Source organism: Anser brachyrhynchus, assembly GCF_964034855.1.
Source record: "Anser brachyrhynchus genome assembly, chromosome: Z".
Lineage (NCBI taxonomy): Eukaryota > Metazoa > Chordata > Aves > Anseriformes > Anatidae > Anser > Anser brachyrhynchus.
Window position 1 is genome coordinate 38,367,601 of NC_137697.1, and position 19,571 is coordinate 38,387,171.

At 38.8% G+C, this 19,571-nt stretch overlaps 1 protein-coding gene across 3 annotated transcripts in view; it reads left to right on the forward strand.

Moving 5' to 3' along the window:
* The window catches only part of NTRK2 (neurotrophic receptor tyrosine kinase 2), a 172,273-nt gene that overhangs the window by 6,329 nt on the left and 146,373 nt on the right, over nucleotides 1-19,571 (forward strand). For all 3 annotated transcript variants that reach the window (XM_080574841.1, XM_080574842.1, XM_080574843.1), the window contains exons 2-4: nucleotides 11,738-11,812; nucleotides 12,050-12,121; nucleotides 18,100-18,168. In XM_080574841.1, coding sequence (XP_080430967.1) covers nucleotides 11,738-11,812; nucleotides 12,050-12,121; nucleotides 18,100-18,168 — 216 coding nt within the window. The remainder of the gene's footprint in view (nucleotides 1-11,737; nucleotides 11,813-12,049; nucleotides 12,122-18,099; nucleotides 18,169-19,571) is intronic.

Consider the following 19,571-nt stretch of genomic DNA (forward strand, 5'->3'; position numbering starts at 1 on the left):
GCCCAAGGCCCAAGGCATTTTTAGAGGCATTTTAAAAGATTGTAATCTTTGAACAGTGTGACTCGAACCAGCCTTTTGGTAAGCCTCCTGATCATGACCCAGCAAGGTCCTTTCACTTGATGCCTTTTATTTTAGGGGAAAATTGAGGCTTGCTTTCTGAACTTGTTAAAGTCAATGGCAAAACTTGACAGAGTTGGCATTTCACCAATGCAAAGTAGTTTAGAGGACATAACTAAGGCATGAAAATAACCGGTTCAAACATTTTCCTGCCTGATTTACTTTTGGAAGAGAGGTGGCCTGTTGCTCCGTTGCTTGATGTATGCTTGTCTGGGATTTTTCTTGGCTTCCCTGCATTTTCCTGCTGTGTGAAGACTACATATGTTGAGTCAACAGGAAGTTGAGAATGAGTATTTTAGAGACTTTTTTTTTGAAATTGTACTAATTCCATATTGAACTGAACCTGCACAGTACTTCCCCATGCAAAAGAGTGGCAGCTACAGTCGCAACAAAAGCATATACCGGATCCACAGAGAATACATGGTCCACTATATACATCTGCCTGATGTTTAAATAGAAGAAGGACAATGCATTAATCAAAGTTAGCCCATTGCTGAAACATTAAAACAGTGAAATGGTGACACATCTGGGCTTCCTGTGGAAGAGTCCCATGATGGAGCTCTATTTGGGGCCACGCGAGTTATCTGTTTTACCTTGTGGTTTGACTGTTGGGACAAAAGAAATCTCCCAGTTTTAGATTTAAATGAATTTATTTTTACCTTTTTTGTTTCTGAACCATACATATAAAAATAATCAGGGCCATATTCAGCAGATACTCTGTGAAATGCATATTACACAATCGGATGCTGTATCCCACATGAAGCGTGCATAGGACGTGACTTTTCCCATTCTTTTGCAACAACTGTCTGATTTTCTAAATGCCAGACGGCACAGCGAGCATGTGCGGATAAATCAAGTGCGCATACTGGGCATGTCAGGCTTATGGGCATGCACTGGGAGACTTCACAGCATGTGCTGCAAGTGTCACGCACTGGACTTGCTCAGCATGTCTGGGACTGTCCCAGGCCTCAGCACTTAAAATCTGGCAACTCCTTTCAGACTGTGCAGCAAAGGCACTTAAAGCAGCTGGCTTCTCTTCTGCCAGCAGCGGAGAGCCCGCTTCTTCCAGGAAGTGATTCAGGAGGCTAAATTAGATTCCTACTGCAAATTACCTGATGGAGGCCTCCCCTTCCACTCTCAGTAAGAAAACCTGGGGGACTTAGTTCAGTAAGGTGAGCGGAAATGCAAGAGCTTTCCTCCAGTGAGCAGCGTTAGGCTGTGGAGTGAGTTGTTTGTGCGGTCCAAGCAAACGTCTTCAGTAGAACACGTTGGGGCTGTCTTGGCTCAAAGAACCAAGCGTTGAACTTGGCGTTGGTCAGAACCTGGGTCTTGCACATCAGCATCACAACTGCTGTCCTGTGTGGCATACAGATGTGGATTTGCCTTGATTCTTCCTGTCTGAGTCACCTTACTTGGCCTGGAGTGTTTAAATGTACTTCTGAGCCAGAGAGCAGGACAGCCTATTTAGCTAAGCGACCATGACGCTCATTTGTGCAGTGAGATGTCTGGGTCCTGCTCTCCTGAGTGTTCAGTGATGGCAGAAATGAGAGCCACATGAACAGGTAGGGTTGAGGCAGCCCTCTCTCAGAGTGCTTTATGGTGCTTTATGGTGTCTTTTGAGACACTGGATCACATTCCCTCAGGAAGAGGTAAGAATTGAACCTGGTACTCTTGGACCATGGTGAACAGCTGTATTCAGCATTTCTCACAAACCTGTGGTCTTCTACCTCACACAGAGAGGCTTTTATTTTTATTTTTAAATCAGTGGAACCTATTTGGTGAATATGGGTCTAGTTTTGGAGGGTGAGATTGCATTTTATTTTGGGTAGACAGGTGAACAGGCTATTGCTTATTCATCTCCTATTTCTCCCTCCAGACTTGCGTCTTCCTAATTTCTAAAAACTGGTTTTGGAACTCATTATGCATACAATGATCTTTACCTGGTAAACACACGTACAGTTCTCTCCTGCTGGGAGCTGTTCTGTTGACTTCAGTGGGAGTAAGTAGTGTACTTAGGCTTATGCTGAAGTATTTTACAGTTTAAAGTGGAAGGAATTTAAGTATCTCTTCAGTATTGTGTATTGCATACATACTGACACATGTACACAAAACTTCAAAATTTTCAGGTCAGATGCACATAGATTTACAAACATTTTGATTTGGCACAAATCTCAAATCTGCATGTGACGTTCTTTGTTTTTTTTTTTTTCCTTTTTTTTTTTTTCCAACTCTAGACATCACTGCAGATCCTGGACCATGTTTATGTTCACTAGCTGTCTTGTTGCCTGGAGCTTTTGTCATCTGGGGGATGTGGACTTAGGTGTCACAGCTGCAGAAATAGATACCCCTTGTCTTGGAGTTGGGAGTGGGTGGAAGAAAGATTATGTTGATCTTCCCTGCCCTGAGCATTTTTCCCAACCCTCCATGGCATTCCTGTTTGCATGGAGATGGGGCACTTGTTCCTTCTGCTTTCTTGGTCTGGTTGTATGAACAATTTTTGCCTGCTGTAGAGTACTTCTGGATCTTCATATGACTTTTAATGGGCAATTTACTATAAGGCAGTTTTGCTCTTCACAGTGGGTGTCTGAATTGAAAGGCTTAGGAGATGAGAGACCTACAGAATTGGAGATATCATTGAAGTATCTGCCCTATGTTGTGTAGTTGAACTTCATATATCCTGGGGATTGGTTAAGTTGCAAAAGGTATGTAAACTGAAGGAGTGCTGAAAGGTGTGTGCAGCAGTGTGGTTTGGTTACAAGAGCCTTAAGGATAAACAGCTTGGCAGATGAGAAAAATATTACTCTACTCTTAAGCAGTGGCAGGGGCAAAAACTGTGAAGGTAAATGAAGAATGCTGTGAAGTTAGTAGTGGAGAAGGAGAAGGTGAGTTTGTAGAAATGGTGAAATAGTTTGAAGACCACTATAGCAAAAAAAACCCAAACACATCACCTTCTGAAAGAGGTATATGCAGGGTGAGAGTATAGTTTGAAGGGAAAATAGTAGAGAAGCTGGTCAAAGACTAGAAATGTATTAAAATGGAAAATTGTCACTTACAAAAGAATAGATTTTCCTAAAGTATAACAATAAACATGTCCATGAACGCGTTTTAAGTCAAGTTGATCTCACTTTTGAAAAGGCAATATGTATATGTCAAGCAGCAGAATGAAGAGCAATACAAATAGAAACCTGAAGGAAAGACACAGAACATGGGTCTGCATGTACTGTTGCATGGGAGGATTTCCCCCAAATCATATTGGCCAAATACATGAACGTGGAAGGTTATGGAAAAAGTGGCAGCAATGTGTTAGTCAGCATGAGTATTAGAAATATTTTGGATACTGACAAATGTTCAGAAAGTGTAAAAAACACATGATTATGCTAATATATTCAGTGCAAGTAAGAAACTACTTACATTAAGTGAAGAGCAGGATTCCTCGAGTGAAGAGAAAGCGGTGTTTTTAGGAATGCTAATGGAAGAAACTATAAATTCAGTAGATTGGCCAATTAAGTGAAAAGAAATGGACAGGACAGAGAATAGAATGAAAATAAATGTGATAAAAGAAAGAGAAATAGGAAACTATAAATGTGGAATAGCAAAAAGTGCCCCTGGAAGATTGTGGCAGAGAAGTAATTTGAATGCTTTTGAAATGTACTCTGTGAAATGCATTGGCTAAATACAAACAGTAAGATTGATGTTGACATACAGAAGGTGGCAACCTGTTTTGAGCCTAGAAGAGGGAGGTAAACATCAAGTAAGTTGGTATAATGGAAATTCAGAAAGACAATCTGTATCCCTTTTGAAAGGGAAAAGGGGTTGCAGACAAAAAGAAGAGAGATTATAACTGTATGTAGATTCTCAAAATTTAAAATCAGAGCAAGGACAATTTTTTGGGGGGCTTATGGAAAGGGGAATATTGTTTGAGATGTCAGGAGTCAAATTATTCAGCAAATTTAAAGCATTGACAGAATACAGGTGGATTTTCCTGAATAGATGGCTTCAAGTTCTGTAGTTTCACTTCATCATTTGGAAGTACTACCTTTTGATCTGTATTTGGTGCAAGATGTATTGCACACAGTGAGTGGTACAATGGAAAGCATACCAGGTATGGTCATATGTCTTGATGATCCGGTAAATATCAGAAAAGATTGAACAGAATATGTGACATTTCAAGAGCCAGTAATTTAAAATTGAATAAAGCCACGTGTCAAACAGTGGAAATAATATATGTGGGAGGATGGCTGACCTCAGAGGGAATTTCAGAGGGACTTTCTTATGTTGAATTAAAAAGACTCGGGGAATACTGAACATGTCAAAACTTGAAGACAGGAAAAGGACCTGAACTGTTGTGAAGCAGACTGATTTATGTCAACAAGTACTTATCTAACTGAAGGATGTGCAACTTACTTAAGACATCCCTCCACAAAGTCACTGCCTGAACTTGGATGCCTGGGAAGAAAAGAATTCAAAGGTTTTGACATCAACCAAAATGCTTTAATGTTTTCATTCACTGAGAGAACTAAGAAGACACATCTAAAGGATGGTTAGGAGCAATCTTACTGTGCTGTTACGGAATGATGTTTTTCCATTTTCATTTTGCATCCAGGCCAGTAACAGCTACAGAGGTAGTGTGTACAAGTGCTGAAAAAGAGAGCAATTGTGTTACTATTCTTTGAAAAGTCACTACAGTAGGTGATTTTGTGGCAAAAAGAATTGTCACATATATTTGTTTGCATTTATATGTCCCTTCAAGATGCTTTTTCTTACTATCAAGTCAAAAAAGAAGAAGAAGAAAAAAAAGCTTGTTTACTCTTATGTGTGTTTCCTTTAGAGAGCTAACACAGAACCACATTCACTACTCTTCTTCTGTATGTTTATATAATGTGTTATTTTTAGTGTACATGTTATAAAGGACCTGTATAGCAGTTTAAGCCTCTTGACAGTCTGCAGAGACGATTTCTTGTGCAGTAGGTAAAATGTACTTTGTAGATAAGTGTAAAGTCAGTGATTAAGATACGCTTTTTGATTTAATAGCTTATTGTCTGTCCAGTTTCATACTTCTTTTTGAGTATATTAACAAATACCAGCATTTACAAAACATCTTTGCTAAGGATAAGCTAGACTGTAGCTGTCAACTGACCTCGAGAAATGTCAAAAATTGATGCCTTGATGAAATATCAACTGTATGAACTTCATGGAGCTCAGTGGGGAGAACAGGTCTCTGAATAGTGATCCTGATGGAGAAAATATTTAAATAAGCTCTGCATTCATTTTGGGAAAGTAGTTCTGAATGTGGAGCTTGTCAAGGGCATGAATCTTAAATCTGGATAGCTGCATGAAGTGTCTTGAGAGTTGGCTAGATTTGGTAGTGTGCTATTTTGAAGAGAAGAAAACAAACACCTTGAAGCCAAACCAGAGACATAAGTAAGCCCAAGGGTGCATTACGTTTCATTTTCCTTGCCTCTAAATATAGTAACTGTTTCCTTAAACTCTGCATTGCAGACATATTCATTTATTTTTACTTTTGCCTTCATGTTTGCATTCTGTAAAGAGTGAACGAAGGCTGGCTGGTAAACTGTGGGTTTTCCATTTCCCAAGCAGTTGTAGTCATAAGCAAGAGTATGGATCCGCCCCTGCAGCACCAGAACCAGACTGAGATCACCACCGTCTTCTTCCTTTCTCCTACTTTAAGTTGGTGAAATGACACTAATTGTTCAGGATATCAGGAGAGATTGGAGAAGTAATTCCCAATGGCAACTGCTTGCTACCTGTTGGATACTACTGATTGGATAATCATAGTATTTTGGCATGGAGCAAATGTGTGAGTGCCGCTGTCTCCTGGCAGGTGGTGCAGCCACATGTCCAGAACAAGGAATTCTTCAAGCTAACTGTTCTCACTGACCTTCGCCATGAGACATCTAGTTCAGATAGCCCCGAACAGTGTGTTATCTGAATGTGGGATATGTGGAGTGAAGAGTTTGTGTGTATGCCTCTCAAAAAATGTGTGTTCCAGTGACTGCCAAGGAAGATCCCAGAGTTAATTCTGTCAGTTCTAGAGTGCCTGTGCTGGCATGTGGAGAGCAACCTCCTTTAGGGCTACTAAGATGGTGAAGGGCCTAGACGGGAAGACATATGAGGAGCATCTGAGGTGCCTTGGTTTGCTCAGCCCAGAGCAGAGGAAGCTGAGGGGAGGTCTCATGGCGGCCTGCAGCTCCCTCACGAGGGGAGCGGAGGGGCAGGTGTTGAGCTCTGCTCTCTGGGGACAGCGACAGGACCCGAGGGAACGGCATGGAGCTGGGACAGGGGAGGGTCAGGCTGGGTACTAGGGAACCTCCGTAGGTTCCACCCACGGAGAGGGTGGTCAGGCACTGGGACAGGCTCCCCAGGGCAGTGGTCACAGCACCGAGCCTGCCAGAGTTTAAGAAGTGTTTGGACTGTGCTCTTAGTCATATGGTCTGAATATTTGGGTAGACCTGTGTGGTGCCAGGAGTGGGACTTGATGATCCTTATTGGTCCCTTCCTACTTGGGATATTCTATGATTTTATGATTTAGTCTTCTCTGGCTAATGGCCAAATACTCTAGATGAGACCAAAAATTACCCTAAAGGATGACTTAAGGAACCTGGGATAGTCACAATTGATTTTCCACTCTTTGTGGTATACAGGGTGATTCACAGTAAAAACAACAACAATAACAACAACAAAAAGAACAGTACTTGCTCACAATTTGTCAGGAGACACCAAAGAGGCAAGGAGTCGAGCACCTGTTTGTACAACTGCTGAATTCTTTGTAAGTCCATGGTGCCAATTGGATGCTGTGCCTCTTTCCTGAGTTAGGACACACTTTTTCAGCTGTCAAAGTTCTGTTTCTTGATATTGGCCTAATGAAATCTGGCACAGATGATACCAGATGAGGACAGCAATACAGTATAAATAATTGGAATAAGATTGAGCCTGTGTATCTGTAGAGAAATTTCTTCTTGTAGGTGTCTGTATTACACTCATTGAATGCTGTTAGAGTTTCTCTCCTAGGGGGAGTGTGGTCCTACATATAAAGATTTCTTGCTTGAGTAGAGATTATGTCATTGGTCCCTACATCTGTCTGAAACCTGGCATTCCTGATATGCAGCATTGTATAGCTCTATGCTTCATTTTCAAACTATGCGAGTTCACACCCCTCGAGCATTATTTTAAGTTTGGTTTGAGAGGGGCTGCAAATGAAACCCATTTGAATCTGCCAAGTTTCATCAAGTATTGTGTCAAGCTTACAAAATTTTGCATGATTTTGATGCATAACCATAAATCAGCCCAGGTGTGCCAAAAATGTCTGTAAGTTTTAGCTTGCCTTTTGATGAACTTGGTTTGACATTTGATTTTGTAAGAAAATACAGCACTAGGGAACTTTGCAGTGTTTAATTGTGGATGTTACATACAGCTCTCACAGTAGTGTATACTAGGGACATACGTGACCTGTCATTAAATGGTAATTCATCTACTGGCAGTTCGATGTTTGGAGTGTGCTGCCTTCTCCCTAAAGATTTAGTGAAAAAATAACTCAGAGTATAAAGTTTTCCCAAAGCTCAGAAACATTTCATTTCACTAGGGAATGTTTATTAATTTTCAATTTTTTTTTTCAAAATTTTTTTCCCCAGCTGTATGAACCAGCAGTAAACATATAATTGATTTATTTTTTAGAGTGTTAAGAAAATATGTTTCCCATAAAGGGAGCTTTCTGGCAACAGAAATACTTCTGGAGCTGAATTACAATGTTTGCTTGCATCTATGTTGTCAAGACTAGGGTGCAGTAAATTTTTCCAGCATGAACTTGTAGCTCCAAATGAAAGAGTGTACGTTAATGTACATTAGTAAAGAGGAAATAGGGTAAATTAGATAAGATAGGGACACAGAATTCTGCTGACCTTTTTTTTTTTTTTTTTTTTAGGTTAAGGAAGAATGTTTTGAAAGACATTTGAAAGTTAGAGTGAGATACTTTTTTGAGGTTTTAAAGCACGAAAGAAGCTCAGTTGTTCTAAAGTGCAGAATATGCTTTCTTTTTATGCTCTCATAGTTCAGTGGGGTTGCTTTTCCGGCTTTGTACAAACTTAATCTACAGTCTTTCACATATGTAAGGAGCAGAAGAGAAGACCACCCTCTTAAAAAAGAACATGGAAGAGTTAACTCTTTCACAATGAGATTTTAAATTATCCTTTCAATAATGTTACAGAAACCGTGAAGCATGAGTGCGTGGCATTGTTCAATAGCTGTTGAAGTACGCTGAGATGAACATGTTATTATAGATTGCAGTGTGCAGTCAGTAGGTGTATGATTCTGAATGCCTTTATTAGAATTAATCAGTAGTTTACAAAGAGGAGATGAAATTGATGGTCTAAAAACAAATACTGTTTACTGATGACTCACTGAAGGAGAGACAGAATGCTATAGCATAATCAAGTGAATAGTATTGTAGACAGCTGAGGGTTTGGTTTGAGGTAGTAATTGGTATTTGTGAGCTGCTGTGTGTGATCTGATTGGATGTTATCCAGCCAGGTTTTGGCGGTGCTGCACTTTTCTGTGGTGCACAGGGGGAGCTTCCAAGCCCCTCATGTGACTTCAGCCAGCCATGAGTCAGGATGTTTTTCTTCTGTGCTACGATAAAACCTTCAGTTAAAGAACAGGGTGGATGTTCTTAAGGGCAGGCAGGCAAATTACATTTCTCAGCGTCGCCCACTGCAAGTCAGAGCTTTTAGAGTATTAATGTTTGATGATAAGTAACATCAAGGTAGAGTAGTTGTGAAGAAGGTAAAAATAGAATTCAGTTAGGGAAGAGGTTTTATTTCAAATCTGCCTCTAAATTAAACAGAAGAACAACTTCCCCTGAAAGTGTAGAGTTAGTCACTGTACTTTTTCCTTTCTTACTGCTATGAAATAGCTGCAAAGGCTTAACTTAAAACAGGCTTGTTAAGCAAGTAAGGAAGCATAAGAGAACCTGCTCATGGTAAATTACATCTGTCCATTCTTTCTGCAAGGATTTTCAAATGTGTGAAATATTCTTTACTGTCATATTCTGGACTGAGAGCGTTTAACAAATGTATTGCATAGCAGCTATTGTTCTGAGCTAGTTACACTCAGCTGGATGTAACTGGGTAACCCAGTGTTCTGTGTTCCTACCTGAAGTGCAGTTATGGATAATTGATGGTCCTTTTTGGTTCTTTGGTCTTTTCAGTTAGTGAGAAGGTGGCATCTTAAATCATCCACCACATTCACCATAATTCACCACATTCACTGCAACCATCTCAGAGAAAAGTATGGTTGTCTGTTGCACACCCCCCCCCCCCCCCCTTATTTTTTTCTTTTAAGGGTCGCAATAAGAGAAAGATAGAAAAGAGAAAATACTATACATTTATGTTGTTTCTTCCTCCCAGATGTGATCTTTTTTTTTTTTTTTTTTTTTAGATTCTGTGATCGTGCTCAGATCTTCATTTGATGTAAGCTGTGTTGGTAGCTTCATTGACTTCAGCAGAGCTGAGCTGTTTTACACTGGCTGAGGTTTACCACAGAATGTAATACACTAATATATTTTTATGTGACACTGTAAGTTATATCAAAGTTCTGTAGCTCCTCCACTGTAGTGGGAGGTTCTGGGTAAATGTTTTTATGATTAAAATTGCAATGTCAGATTTCGATGTGTAATAACTGTGTTTAAGTAATGGATCTGTGTTATGGCAGTGTATGTCAGAACTCTTCCAATGGCTTAATCTTCAGGTAGTGCAACTGGTTTCTCAGTTCATTTTCTTTTACTTTTCTGAGTCTCTTCTCCCTGTGTTTCTCTGTCAATTTTCCCTTATTCCAGCTCATTTGTGTTTTTCCTATATCCATCTCATCAGGGTTCTTATCGGTTGAACACTGAAGACAGGATGAAGAAGATATCTTTGTTGACTCTTGAATAGCTGCATTTTAGTGTGATAAGATCCAAGCGACAGAGAAGATTATAATTAAACAATGAGCTGTTCTTTGGGTCAGGTTCAGATGCAGCAAATTCATCCACATGCAGGACTCTTGGGTGGGATAGTCTTTAATAAACTACTTTGGTTGGCAAAATACATAAATTTACCACCCAATAACAATAAAAAAATAGATTAATAAACCCTAAGAGATCAGATTGCTTTTAAAATTCAAAGGAAGTACGTACTAAATTCAAAGTAAGTCATTGTCCTGTGATGGCTCTTATTCTTATCCTATGAAGATCTGCAGAGCTGTCAGTGTCATACGATGCAGGGGTAATGTGTTTTGTCCAGTGTCATGCATTGACTTTTTATTGCTTTTCTTTTCTCAAGAGACAATGTATGCCAGTCGGGGAAATTTTTTTGCTTTTCCTGGCACTTGGAGAGAGTGTAGCCCAAGTCACCTTTGCAACTTGGAATTGGCCCAGCCCAGCTCTTGGGATTCTCAATCTTCTGTTGGGATGTGGCCACACAGTTTCTTTTATGTACTAGTTGAAATACATTAGTTTTTTTGTGGGAAAGCAATCCACCTTCCTTTCTAATTCACCAGAATTCTCTTTGAATATGATAAATGCTTAGAGTGAAAACAAGTTTTATTCTAGCAAAGAAAACTCCCCCTTTTTAGGAAAACCTGTGGCTTGATTATTTCTGGATGCTTCTGAAAGTACAAGTGCATCTCTACGTTTGTGACTGGAGTTATCTATTGAAATGCATGGACTCTTTAGCAAGGTGATTTCTTACATCAAGCTTACTTTTCAGCCAATAATGTTTAGCTGAGTTGCAGTTTCTGCTTATTCCTTCTTCCTAGACAGCATGATTTGCACTGTGAATTTTGTTTTTCTTGCTGCAGTAGAGGTAACAGATTATATCATTCCCCATGCAACTTTTTAATTTCCACTCCACAGGATGCCACTGCTCATTCGTAGATCTCACATGGTAATAATGCAAAGGACCAGCCTGCATGCCCACATCCTTTTTGGGCTTAGGCCCAAAGGATATTCTTTTTATGTGAGTGGATTCACAGTGCTTTGTTCTACTATGATAGTTTCTCTTCTCTTAAATTCCACTTGCATATGTAGTTCCATGAAGTGCATCTGCCATTGTCTTTGTTTTCCTATTGCTACACCTTGTAAATAGAACTCAGACTGCTTTGGTGCTGAGAGGAAATCAGTTTAACAAGTAATTAGGCTAACAACATGAGAGAAGGGCAGTCCACCCCAAATGTAAGTGGGAGTAACTCCACTGCCACCATTAAGACTGACTCTTGCTGTTGTAAAATCCATGATGTAGGGAAGCAGTGTCATGGAAAACAGTAGCATGGTAATGCAGCTTTTTTTACTGTGTCTTCAGGGTGACTTCCTTCCTCGATGAGCAAAGCTTCATTTCCCCTGTGTAAAACTCAACTCTTTCTCCTTCAGCCCTGTCCCACAAAGTACCATTTAAATGATGGAGAAGATTTTAAGGATCACTTTTGCATTGCAGATGCTCCGGTTAGAGCTTAGTGTCAGTTGTGACAGGGGAGCAACCGCTGCCACATTTCAGGCTTCAGTGCTTGCCCCCTGAACAATCAAAGCCATGGAAGGAACCATTTTCATACTTTTCCTGTCTTGCTTTTTCAACAGTTACATCGCAAACCAGCAAAAATTAGAAAGCATTAATGACAATGAAGTTGGATTTTATGTTGGACTTAAAAATCTGTAAGTACACAGAGTAAATATTTTTTAAGGCTATTTCTTCTTTATTTCTCTGACAGAAGAATGTAGGGACCCCCTCAGAGAGTGGGTCTGACTTTATATGTTACAAAGGACAATTGTAGACATTACAGTTCATCCATGTAGAGATTTCATCCACATTCTTATTTTTGCCATTATTGTCATTATTCTTAGCAATGTATTGTAAACAAACTGTTCTAACAGTTTTATCTATTTTTATAGGACTGTGGTGAATTCAGGCTTACGGTTTGTGTCCCGTCAGGCATTTACGAAAAACGTCAACCTACAATACATGTGAGTAAGGAGAGCATCTACATTTTAAATCAAAAGTGCCCAACTCTTGTTAATTTTTTTCTCTCTTTTACCATTTCCTTAATATAAAATGTTTTAACAAAACAGACTTATAATGGCCTTCTGTCATTAATCAACCTCAAATAGGGTAAGGAACTGGCAGAGCATTCGACATGTATGATAAGGAACTGGCAGATCACAAGAACATAATGTGGGCTGGTAAAAAGACTGTCTAGCTCATTATCCTGTCACTAACAAAGGTCTCTGGCTGTGTCTTTTTTGGGGAGCAGCATAGCAATGTCCTGAACTGAAGTAGTGCTGAGGGCATGATGTCCACATTAAATGCATCACACTCAGTGATGTGGGTTTGACTGGTTTTAGTCTGATTCAATGGGCTGAATGTGTTTTGTGTTTTAGCAGCTGCAGTGCAGTAAGTGCATGCATGGGGCATATCTTCAAGTGTGACTTGACCAGCGTGTATGCTCAGAGACTGTGCGCTTAAGTCCTGTAAGTGACAGAAGATTCACTTCAGAAGTTCACTCATGATCTGAACAAGTACATCTAAAGCAGAATATAAGAATGAGGTTACTTTCACAGCCAACTGCAATTTGCAGTTCAGGAAACAGAGCTGGTGTCTGTGCAGCTTTTCAACTGTGTTTTTCTAGTTTACTTACACTTCAGATTTGGCAAAGGCTGAATTCGGCTTTTTTTTTTTTAATATATAAAACTACAGAGAAAAATGATCACCTAAAAAGAAAGATTTTTTTTTTTGTCTTTGTATGTGTGTGTAAGTAGATGTCCCTGAAGGACTGTAGTTCTGTTTGGTGAGACAGACACAGAGTAGTTCACTTTGCTACTTACATTTTGTGGATCTGGTCCTACAAGATGTTGAGATCATGTGTAGGACTCAGTTCCTCATGGGTAGTCTGTTTTAGCCAAATATGCAAATGTATATTTCAGTCAATCCATCTTCGTTAGATATGTTTAGCATTTACTTAAACCTTTGTTTTTGTTAGGTCCTAATGAGATCAAGACGACATAAGGCCAAGCCTCAGGCTTCCAAGATGCTTCCTTGTTATATGGAAGGACTTTTGAACTGAGCTCAGGGCTTTGTTAATAAAATAGAATCACTTTCTGCACCTGTGTTTTCCAAAGAATAGCAATTAATTTATGGAGGGAAGTGGATGTGAATATCTGTATCTGCCTAAACAGTAATTGCTGCCCTTAATGTGGAACAGTCAGTAGAAGAGAGTGAAACAGACATTGCTGGCCTATGACGCTTACATATTACTTCATAGAGTCATGAATAAAGTAAAGAGCTTTTACTATAATCAGTTGGTGATATAAAGAAATATCTTCCAGGAGCAAATTCGTTTGTTTAGTTGTGTGACAATTACTCAGTGGATTATGATTGTAAAAGATAAAATTCCATAAAGCCAAATGCATGTGCACTGACTGAGGAAATATGGAATGAAAACTTACTGGCCAAGAGGTACAGCTGCAGACAAAGGTTTAGTGGCTATGCTGGGACAGAATCTCAGCTTTATGCACCAGAACAGTCTGGGATCAAAAGGAATTTTTTGTTAGATTTTTCCCATTACTTTAGCTGCTGGGAAGGCATGTATCCAAATACTGTGTAGAGATTAGGACACTAAATCTACCTGTCTAGAAAGATATTACAGGGAAGAGCAGCAGAGGACTTTGTAAAGCAAATCATTTAAGAAAACTAAGAAACAGAGCATGTTCAGTACAATAGGAGAAGATTGTAAGGGAATATACATCTTCATATCTTTAAAAAGAGAGTGATTATGATGAACAGAGCAATCAGTTTGCTCCATGACCATGAGTGTAGGATGATAAATAATGAGTTTAATTTGCAGCAAGGGAGATGGATGTTTCAAAGACCTTCCCAGCTGTATGGGCAAGTAGGTACTGCAAAAGGTAATGGAGAAGGCATGTGAACAAGGTGTCTTTACAATGCTTCAGACACAGGAAGAGCTTCAGCTCTTCACACAGGCAAACATGGAATGCATTTCTATTGGTAATCACAATTTATTAGATCATGGAACTGCCTGTTGGAAAAAAATTAGGCTGACTGATATCTGTTAGAGTGATGTATGTGGAATCCTGATTCAGAATGATTACATTGTGAACCAGGAACTTATTCAGTCTCATATTATTTTCTGTTTTGGTGGGAAATTAGTAATGTTAGCAGAAACAAGATAAGTCCTGATAAGACGGAAAATATTAAGTGACAACACCACAGGATTTCTTTACCACCTGCTTTATATACACGTGACAAAGCAGTAAGTGTGCAGACATTTTTTATTGAGGCTGATCTATTATCCCTGCAAAAAAATCATTAGTTTATTTTCTCTGGGATGTCATGATGCACACTAAAATGTTTGTAAAAGCCCCAGTGAATAAGTGCTTGTTGTCATCAGCCTTAAAACTTCTGTTGACAGCACTGAGAATGAGGCGTAGCCCCCATTTTGGTTGGGACAGTGAAGACTATTAAGATCTGCAATCATTTTACTTTGCAAGAGTAACCTGTACAGGTCTTTGAGAAGTCTTGCACTTTATTTTAAAACAGTAGTATGTTATTTCCTATAAAGAAAACAAAAACTACAAACATTTTCCTAAAGAAAGAGGTAGCTCTATAAACTTTAATTTTTCTGGTGACACTATTGCAGTTTTCTCTTTCTTAGATGAAAAGTCTTTTGATATAGCTAAGGAGCTTTATGATATAAAAGTACCATTTATATTCTGAATCATATAAAAATATCAGATTGTAAGGAACTTATTAACACACGTTTCCCTAAGCCCTTTTTTGTCATTATATTATTTTCTTGGCCAAACTTCTGTAGCCCAAATATCTTTCTAGAGTTATGTATGATGAAAAGACTTGAGTTATAATATAAAAAACAGGAAGAGAATGCTTTAATAGGTGTTACTTAAATGGAATTAATAGTCTTGCTCATCTAAGTCTGGTATTCTCATTGACCTTAGACTCAAATTAGTCAACAGTCACATTTAACAAGCTATTAAACAGTCCTAGTTTGGTAGTGCAGTAGTTTATAAGTTTATCTGCTGCTAACGGTAATTTTAATGGACTTGTTTAACACATATACATTGTGTTCTGTCAGTGCCTTTAAAACATAGAAACAGGTTTCACAGAAAGTGTCTTTTTCCTAAAATGTTAAAAAAGAGCAATAATTATGTGCCCGACTGTCTATAATTGCATTGATGAATCATAGATTTGCGTGCAATGTATACATACAACTCTAGGTGTTAAGATATGTTTGTATGTCTGCAAATTTTAGGAAAAGCAGACAAATGAAACCGTTTGAGACCTAGCTGCAGATTTTCCCAAGTGTGCACAAAGCAGGGTTGGCTCCAGCCATAGGCAGATCATACAGCTGCCTGTGGAGGGAGACTGAGTGTAGCAGAATGGCCGTTTCTTCACGTCTTCTCCCTGGTTTTCCTTTTGTCTGTTCCCTCTCCTTCTTGTCTCACCTTGCCAGGAGTGTTATAGGCAGTATAGTGGCTCAATGACATTGCAATGAAGATCTGCACCAGTGTTGCCAGCTGTGTGGATATTTATGCAGCTTCTCAGGCTGCTCTTGCATTGCCTGAATTGCCACAACTTTTCTTTAATTGTATAAGGGCTAGCTAGTCTGAAGTGAGCTTGATATTTGTATGTAAAATACAGTTGTGCTTTTGACTGAACTCTGGTCCTGTTTTTAGGTGTAGCCAGACTCTGCACTCCAGAGGACTTTTTTTTTTTTTTTTTTTTTTTTTTTGAGTCTTTAGGAGACAGACCTTCTCTGGGCTGCTCATGATGATCTTTTTGTGTGTAGCTGAACTGGGGAACTAATTTATATTCTCCTTCCATGGAAGTGGAGTGAAGTCCTTAACTGCTCCATAATAAGCCTGGTACTGATTTTTTTACTTAACATGAATTAAAGAGACCACAGAAGGTATCTTTATAATCAATATAAAGTGCTCAGATTACGAAAAAAAGAACCAACCCTAAAACAGTAAATTTACTGTCAAAGTGTTATTTAAAATGCTAAATCTATAATGGTGTCTGAACAATTTCTGTTGAATTACTTGTCAATTTAAGACACTAAACTACATGGAAGAAAAGACTACAGTCTTGGAATTACTAAATGTATCAAGCCATGACCAGTAATAGGGGCACAAGGTTTACTTCTGTTACTCTTTGTACCGCTTCTTACGTTTTTTTTTCTGGTATGTATCAAGTACAACTGGTAAAAGTCTGAAAATACAACTAAAGCTATTGAGATACTTTTTTTTTTTTTTTTCAAAACTGGATTTGTTAAACAGTTTGTACGACATGAAATGGCTTCAGCTAGAGATTTTCCTGAGGAATCCATTGTATGATGGATGGATCCTCTTGGTATGGATGTACAGGATCGTCTGCTTTGTGTGAACCCAGAGTCAAACCTGGTCCTCATGTGATCTAGAATATATTGCCTCCCACTAAAGCAGTGAACTGCCTGTGCACCTGCCTGTTGGAAAGGCATGTGCTGCTTAGCAGTGCCAGAACTAGAAGGGTTTTCCTGCATGCCGAGTGAAGAGCTGCCCATGGAATGGTGAGATTTAATGTGGTTCATGTTGCCTCAGTGCTAGAGAGAAAGCTCAAGGCCACATGAAGATTTAACTTTTTTTCTTTCAGCCTCAAAACTTAAAGTTTCTGCTTACTAGGGAAAAGATCATAGTGACATTTTTTACTTAAACATGACTTCCGTCATATGTGCAAATTGTACATTAATTTTGATATACCTGATAAGAGTCCACCTGCATCTGCCGTAGGACAGGCAAATTCACATGACAAAGAAATAATAGCTCACCTATTTTGTTGTTTGACATTAGAACCACACAATTTCTAAACTTCAGGCTGTTGTTTGCTAGAAGGAATCAACAAAGAAGTATGGTAAATAAAATCTCATAAAAATTCTCTTCTGAATGTTTGTTGAACATTCTACAAACATTCTCGTGTCCTTGTAATTTCTCAGAAAATTATCTTGTACTCAGAAATCAAGAACTGAAAGTTTGGGAAGTAAACACTGTGTTCTTTAGTCAGGAAAAAAAAAAAGGTCTAATCTTTGGTTTTAAATGTAATGCAACTATAACTATGAAGCCCCTTTGGCGCCTTTATAATACCACATAAAACTCGTGGTATTTTGGCTCAGAACACTGATTTACACTGTAGTGCTGGCAGTTTTACAGCTTACTGCTCTTACTGTCTTTAATTGATGGACTGATAAGACTATAGAAAAACAACATTATTTTGGGTTGGGGTGGAGAAAGCAATTTTGTAAGCCTGGGAGGGGAGGAGTATTTCTGATTCAGATGAACATTTCTTTGCATAATGGGAGAGGACCTTTCACTTAATTACCACTGGAAACCGTAAGTGCTTAATTGACATAAAAAAAGCCCAATATAGGCATTTTACAGTTTTCCTTTTGATCTTCCATGTGGGTGCATATTGTACATGCAATTTGAAAAGAATAACTAAAAGGCTCAGACGTGGATGTGTGCTAGCATGTGAGAAGGGCTTATATGAGTACAGAGTATGGTGCAGCATCAAAGAAAGGGATACACCCATTTCACTTATGAATAAATTGAGCATGTAATTAACACCTGGACTTGACAAAATACTTTTGAAACACAATTAAATCTGCTGCTTTTCTGCAATGAACAGAAGTGCTAAAAGTGAAAATATTGACCCCTGCTGAGTTTGATTTTGAATGTATTTGACTTCAGATACAGACTAAATTCAAATGCTTGAAACCAATCGAACCATAGAGACTTAGCACCATTTCTTTCCAACTGTAGTCAAAGAAGTAAGGGCTTTTTAGAGCTGGTTTGAGTTCTTGGTCATTTAAAGAGACACAAACTCCAGTTTAAGAAGAAGCAATCCTAATTAATGCAATCTTTCTCTTTTCCCGTAGCAATTTATCCAGAAACAAGCTCTCAAGTTTGTCCAAGAAACCTTTTCGCCATCTTGGTTTGTCTGATCTGTAAGTTACCGCTTCTTAAAATAAAGCTTATTTGTGGCTAGAATGAAAAAACAAGGCTTTGAAGTTTGCTCTGTTGAAGGTAGACATCCATCAATGATCAGGAATGAAGTTGAGATTCAAAGAAAGCAGCAATGCCAGAGACGTAAATACAGAGATTCATTCCAGGGCTTCAGGGAGGTCAGGTGTATGTTTTAAAACAAATTTTCAGGTTCAAATAGCCTCTTCCCTTCAGCTTTAAAATATTCTTATTATGAGATTGCTTCACACAAAATGACTGGTGTTTGTATTAAATATTTAAGCTAGTAAAAACACTGCTATCTCCAAATCTTCAAATGAAGTCTCTGTCTTAAATTCTTATATTGTATTGGCCCCACAGTTGGCTATCATTGTGGTAGGCTATTGAAGAATATTTTTACTTTCTCTTTGAGTTACATTGTACCTTATAAAATCATTTGGTAATGAAGCATTGACAAACATATAATTTTTGATTGTTTCAGTATTATATTTTTATTCTCTGCTATTTCAAGCAGATATTCTGTATTAGTGTACACTCCACAATTTTGTACTTAAAGAATAAAAAAAAGGGAGAAAAGGATGTAACACGCCTATATGGCAGGTATTGTTGTATTTGTTTCTTTTGTTAAATTTGGGGATTGCAGAAAAGGTAGAGTCTACAAAAGACTTTGCAACTGGGGGTATTGACACAGATCATAAGGAAGGCAGAAGCTGTCTTTTGTATAATGCTTTGATTAATGGTTCTCCTCAGCGATTTCTCTGAGAAAATTTCTAAGGCCTGGAGTTGTGTTTCTATGAAAAAAAAAGTCATCTTGTGCAGTCTTTGCTAACACATGGGACTGCAGAGAGCATGCAGAATCTGGGGCAGGGTTGAGGCTGCAGAACAGAGAGAGGCTGCTCTCCTGGAGCTCAAAGCAGGGTCAAGAATTTGCCTGAATGCCAGTCCGAGAATTGCAGCACCAGCCTAGGAATTCTGAACCTCTTCTGGTGGATTTCAGCCTGTAAGAAATGAAGTAAGTAAATCCCAGAGCATCAAAAAGAGGTTATGCCCCTTAGGTATGTTTTGTTGATAATTAAGTTTGTATAATCGCTTTCTTTACAGCCCAGGGAACATTGCTGGCTGGAATTTTCTTTCGTAACTTGGCTGTTGCTGCATACACTGATGGAAAGACTAGGCAGTTGCAGAGCACTCCCAATGCTGTATGTCCTGCATAGGCCTGTTGTTGCTGAAGTCCCTTATCTAATCTCTGCCAGAAGCCACTGTTAGTGTGTGTTTGTCTGTAACTTCTATGTTTTGTAGTTGTCATGACCTCAAAGAAAAAGAATGAAAGACTTAGACTAATGTACAGTGTGCATTGATTAGGCTTTTCCTAATGTATCTAATCAGC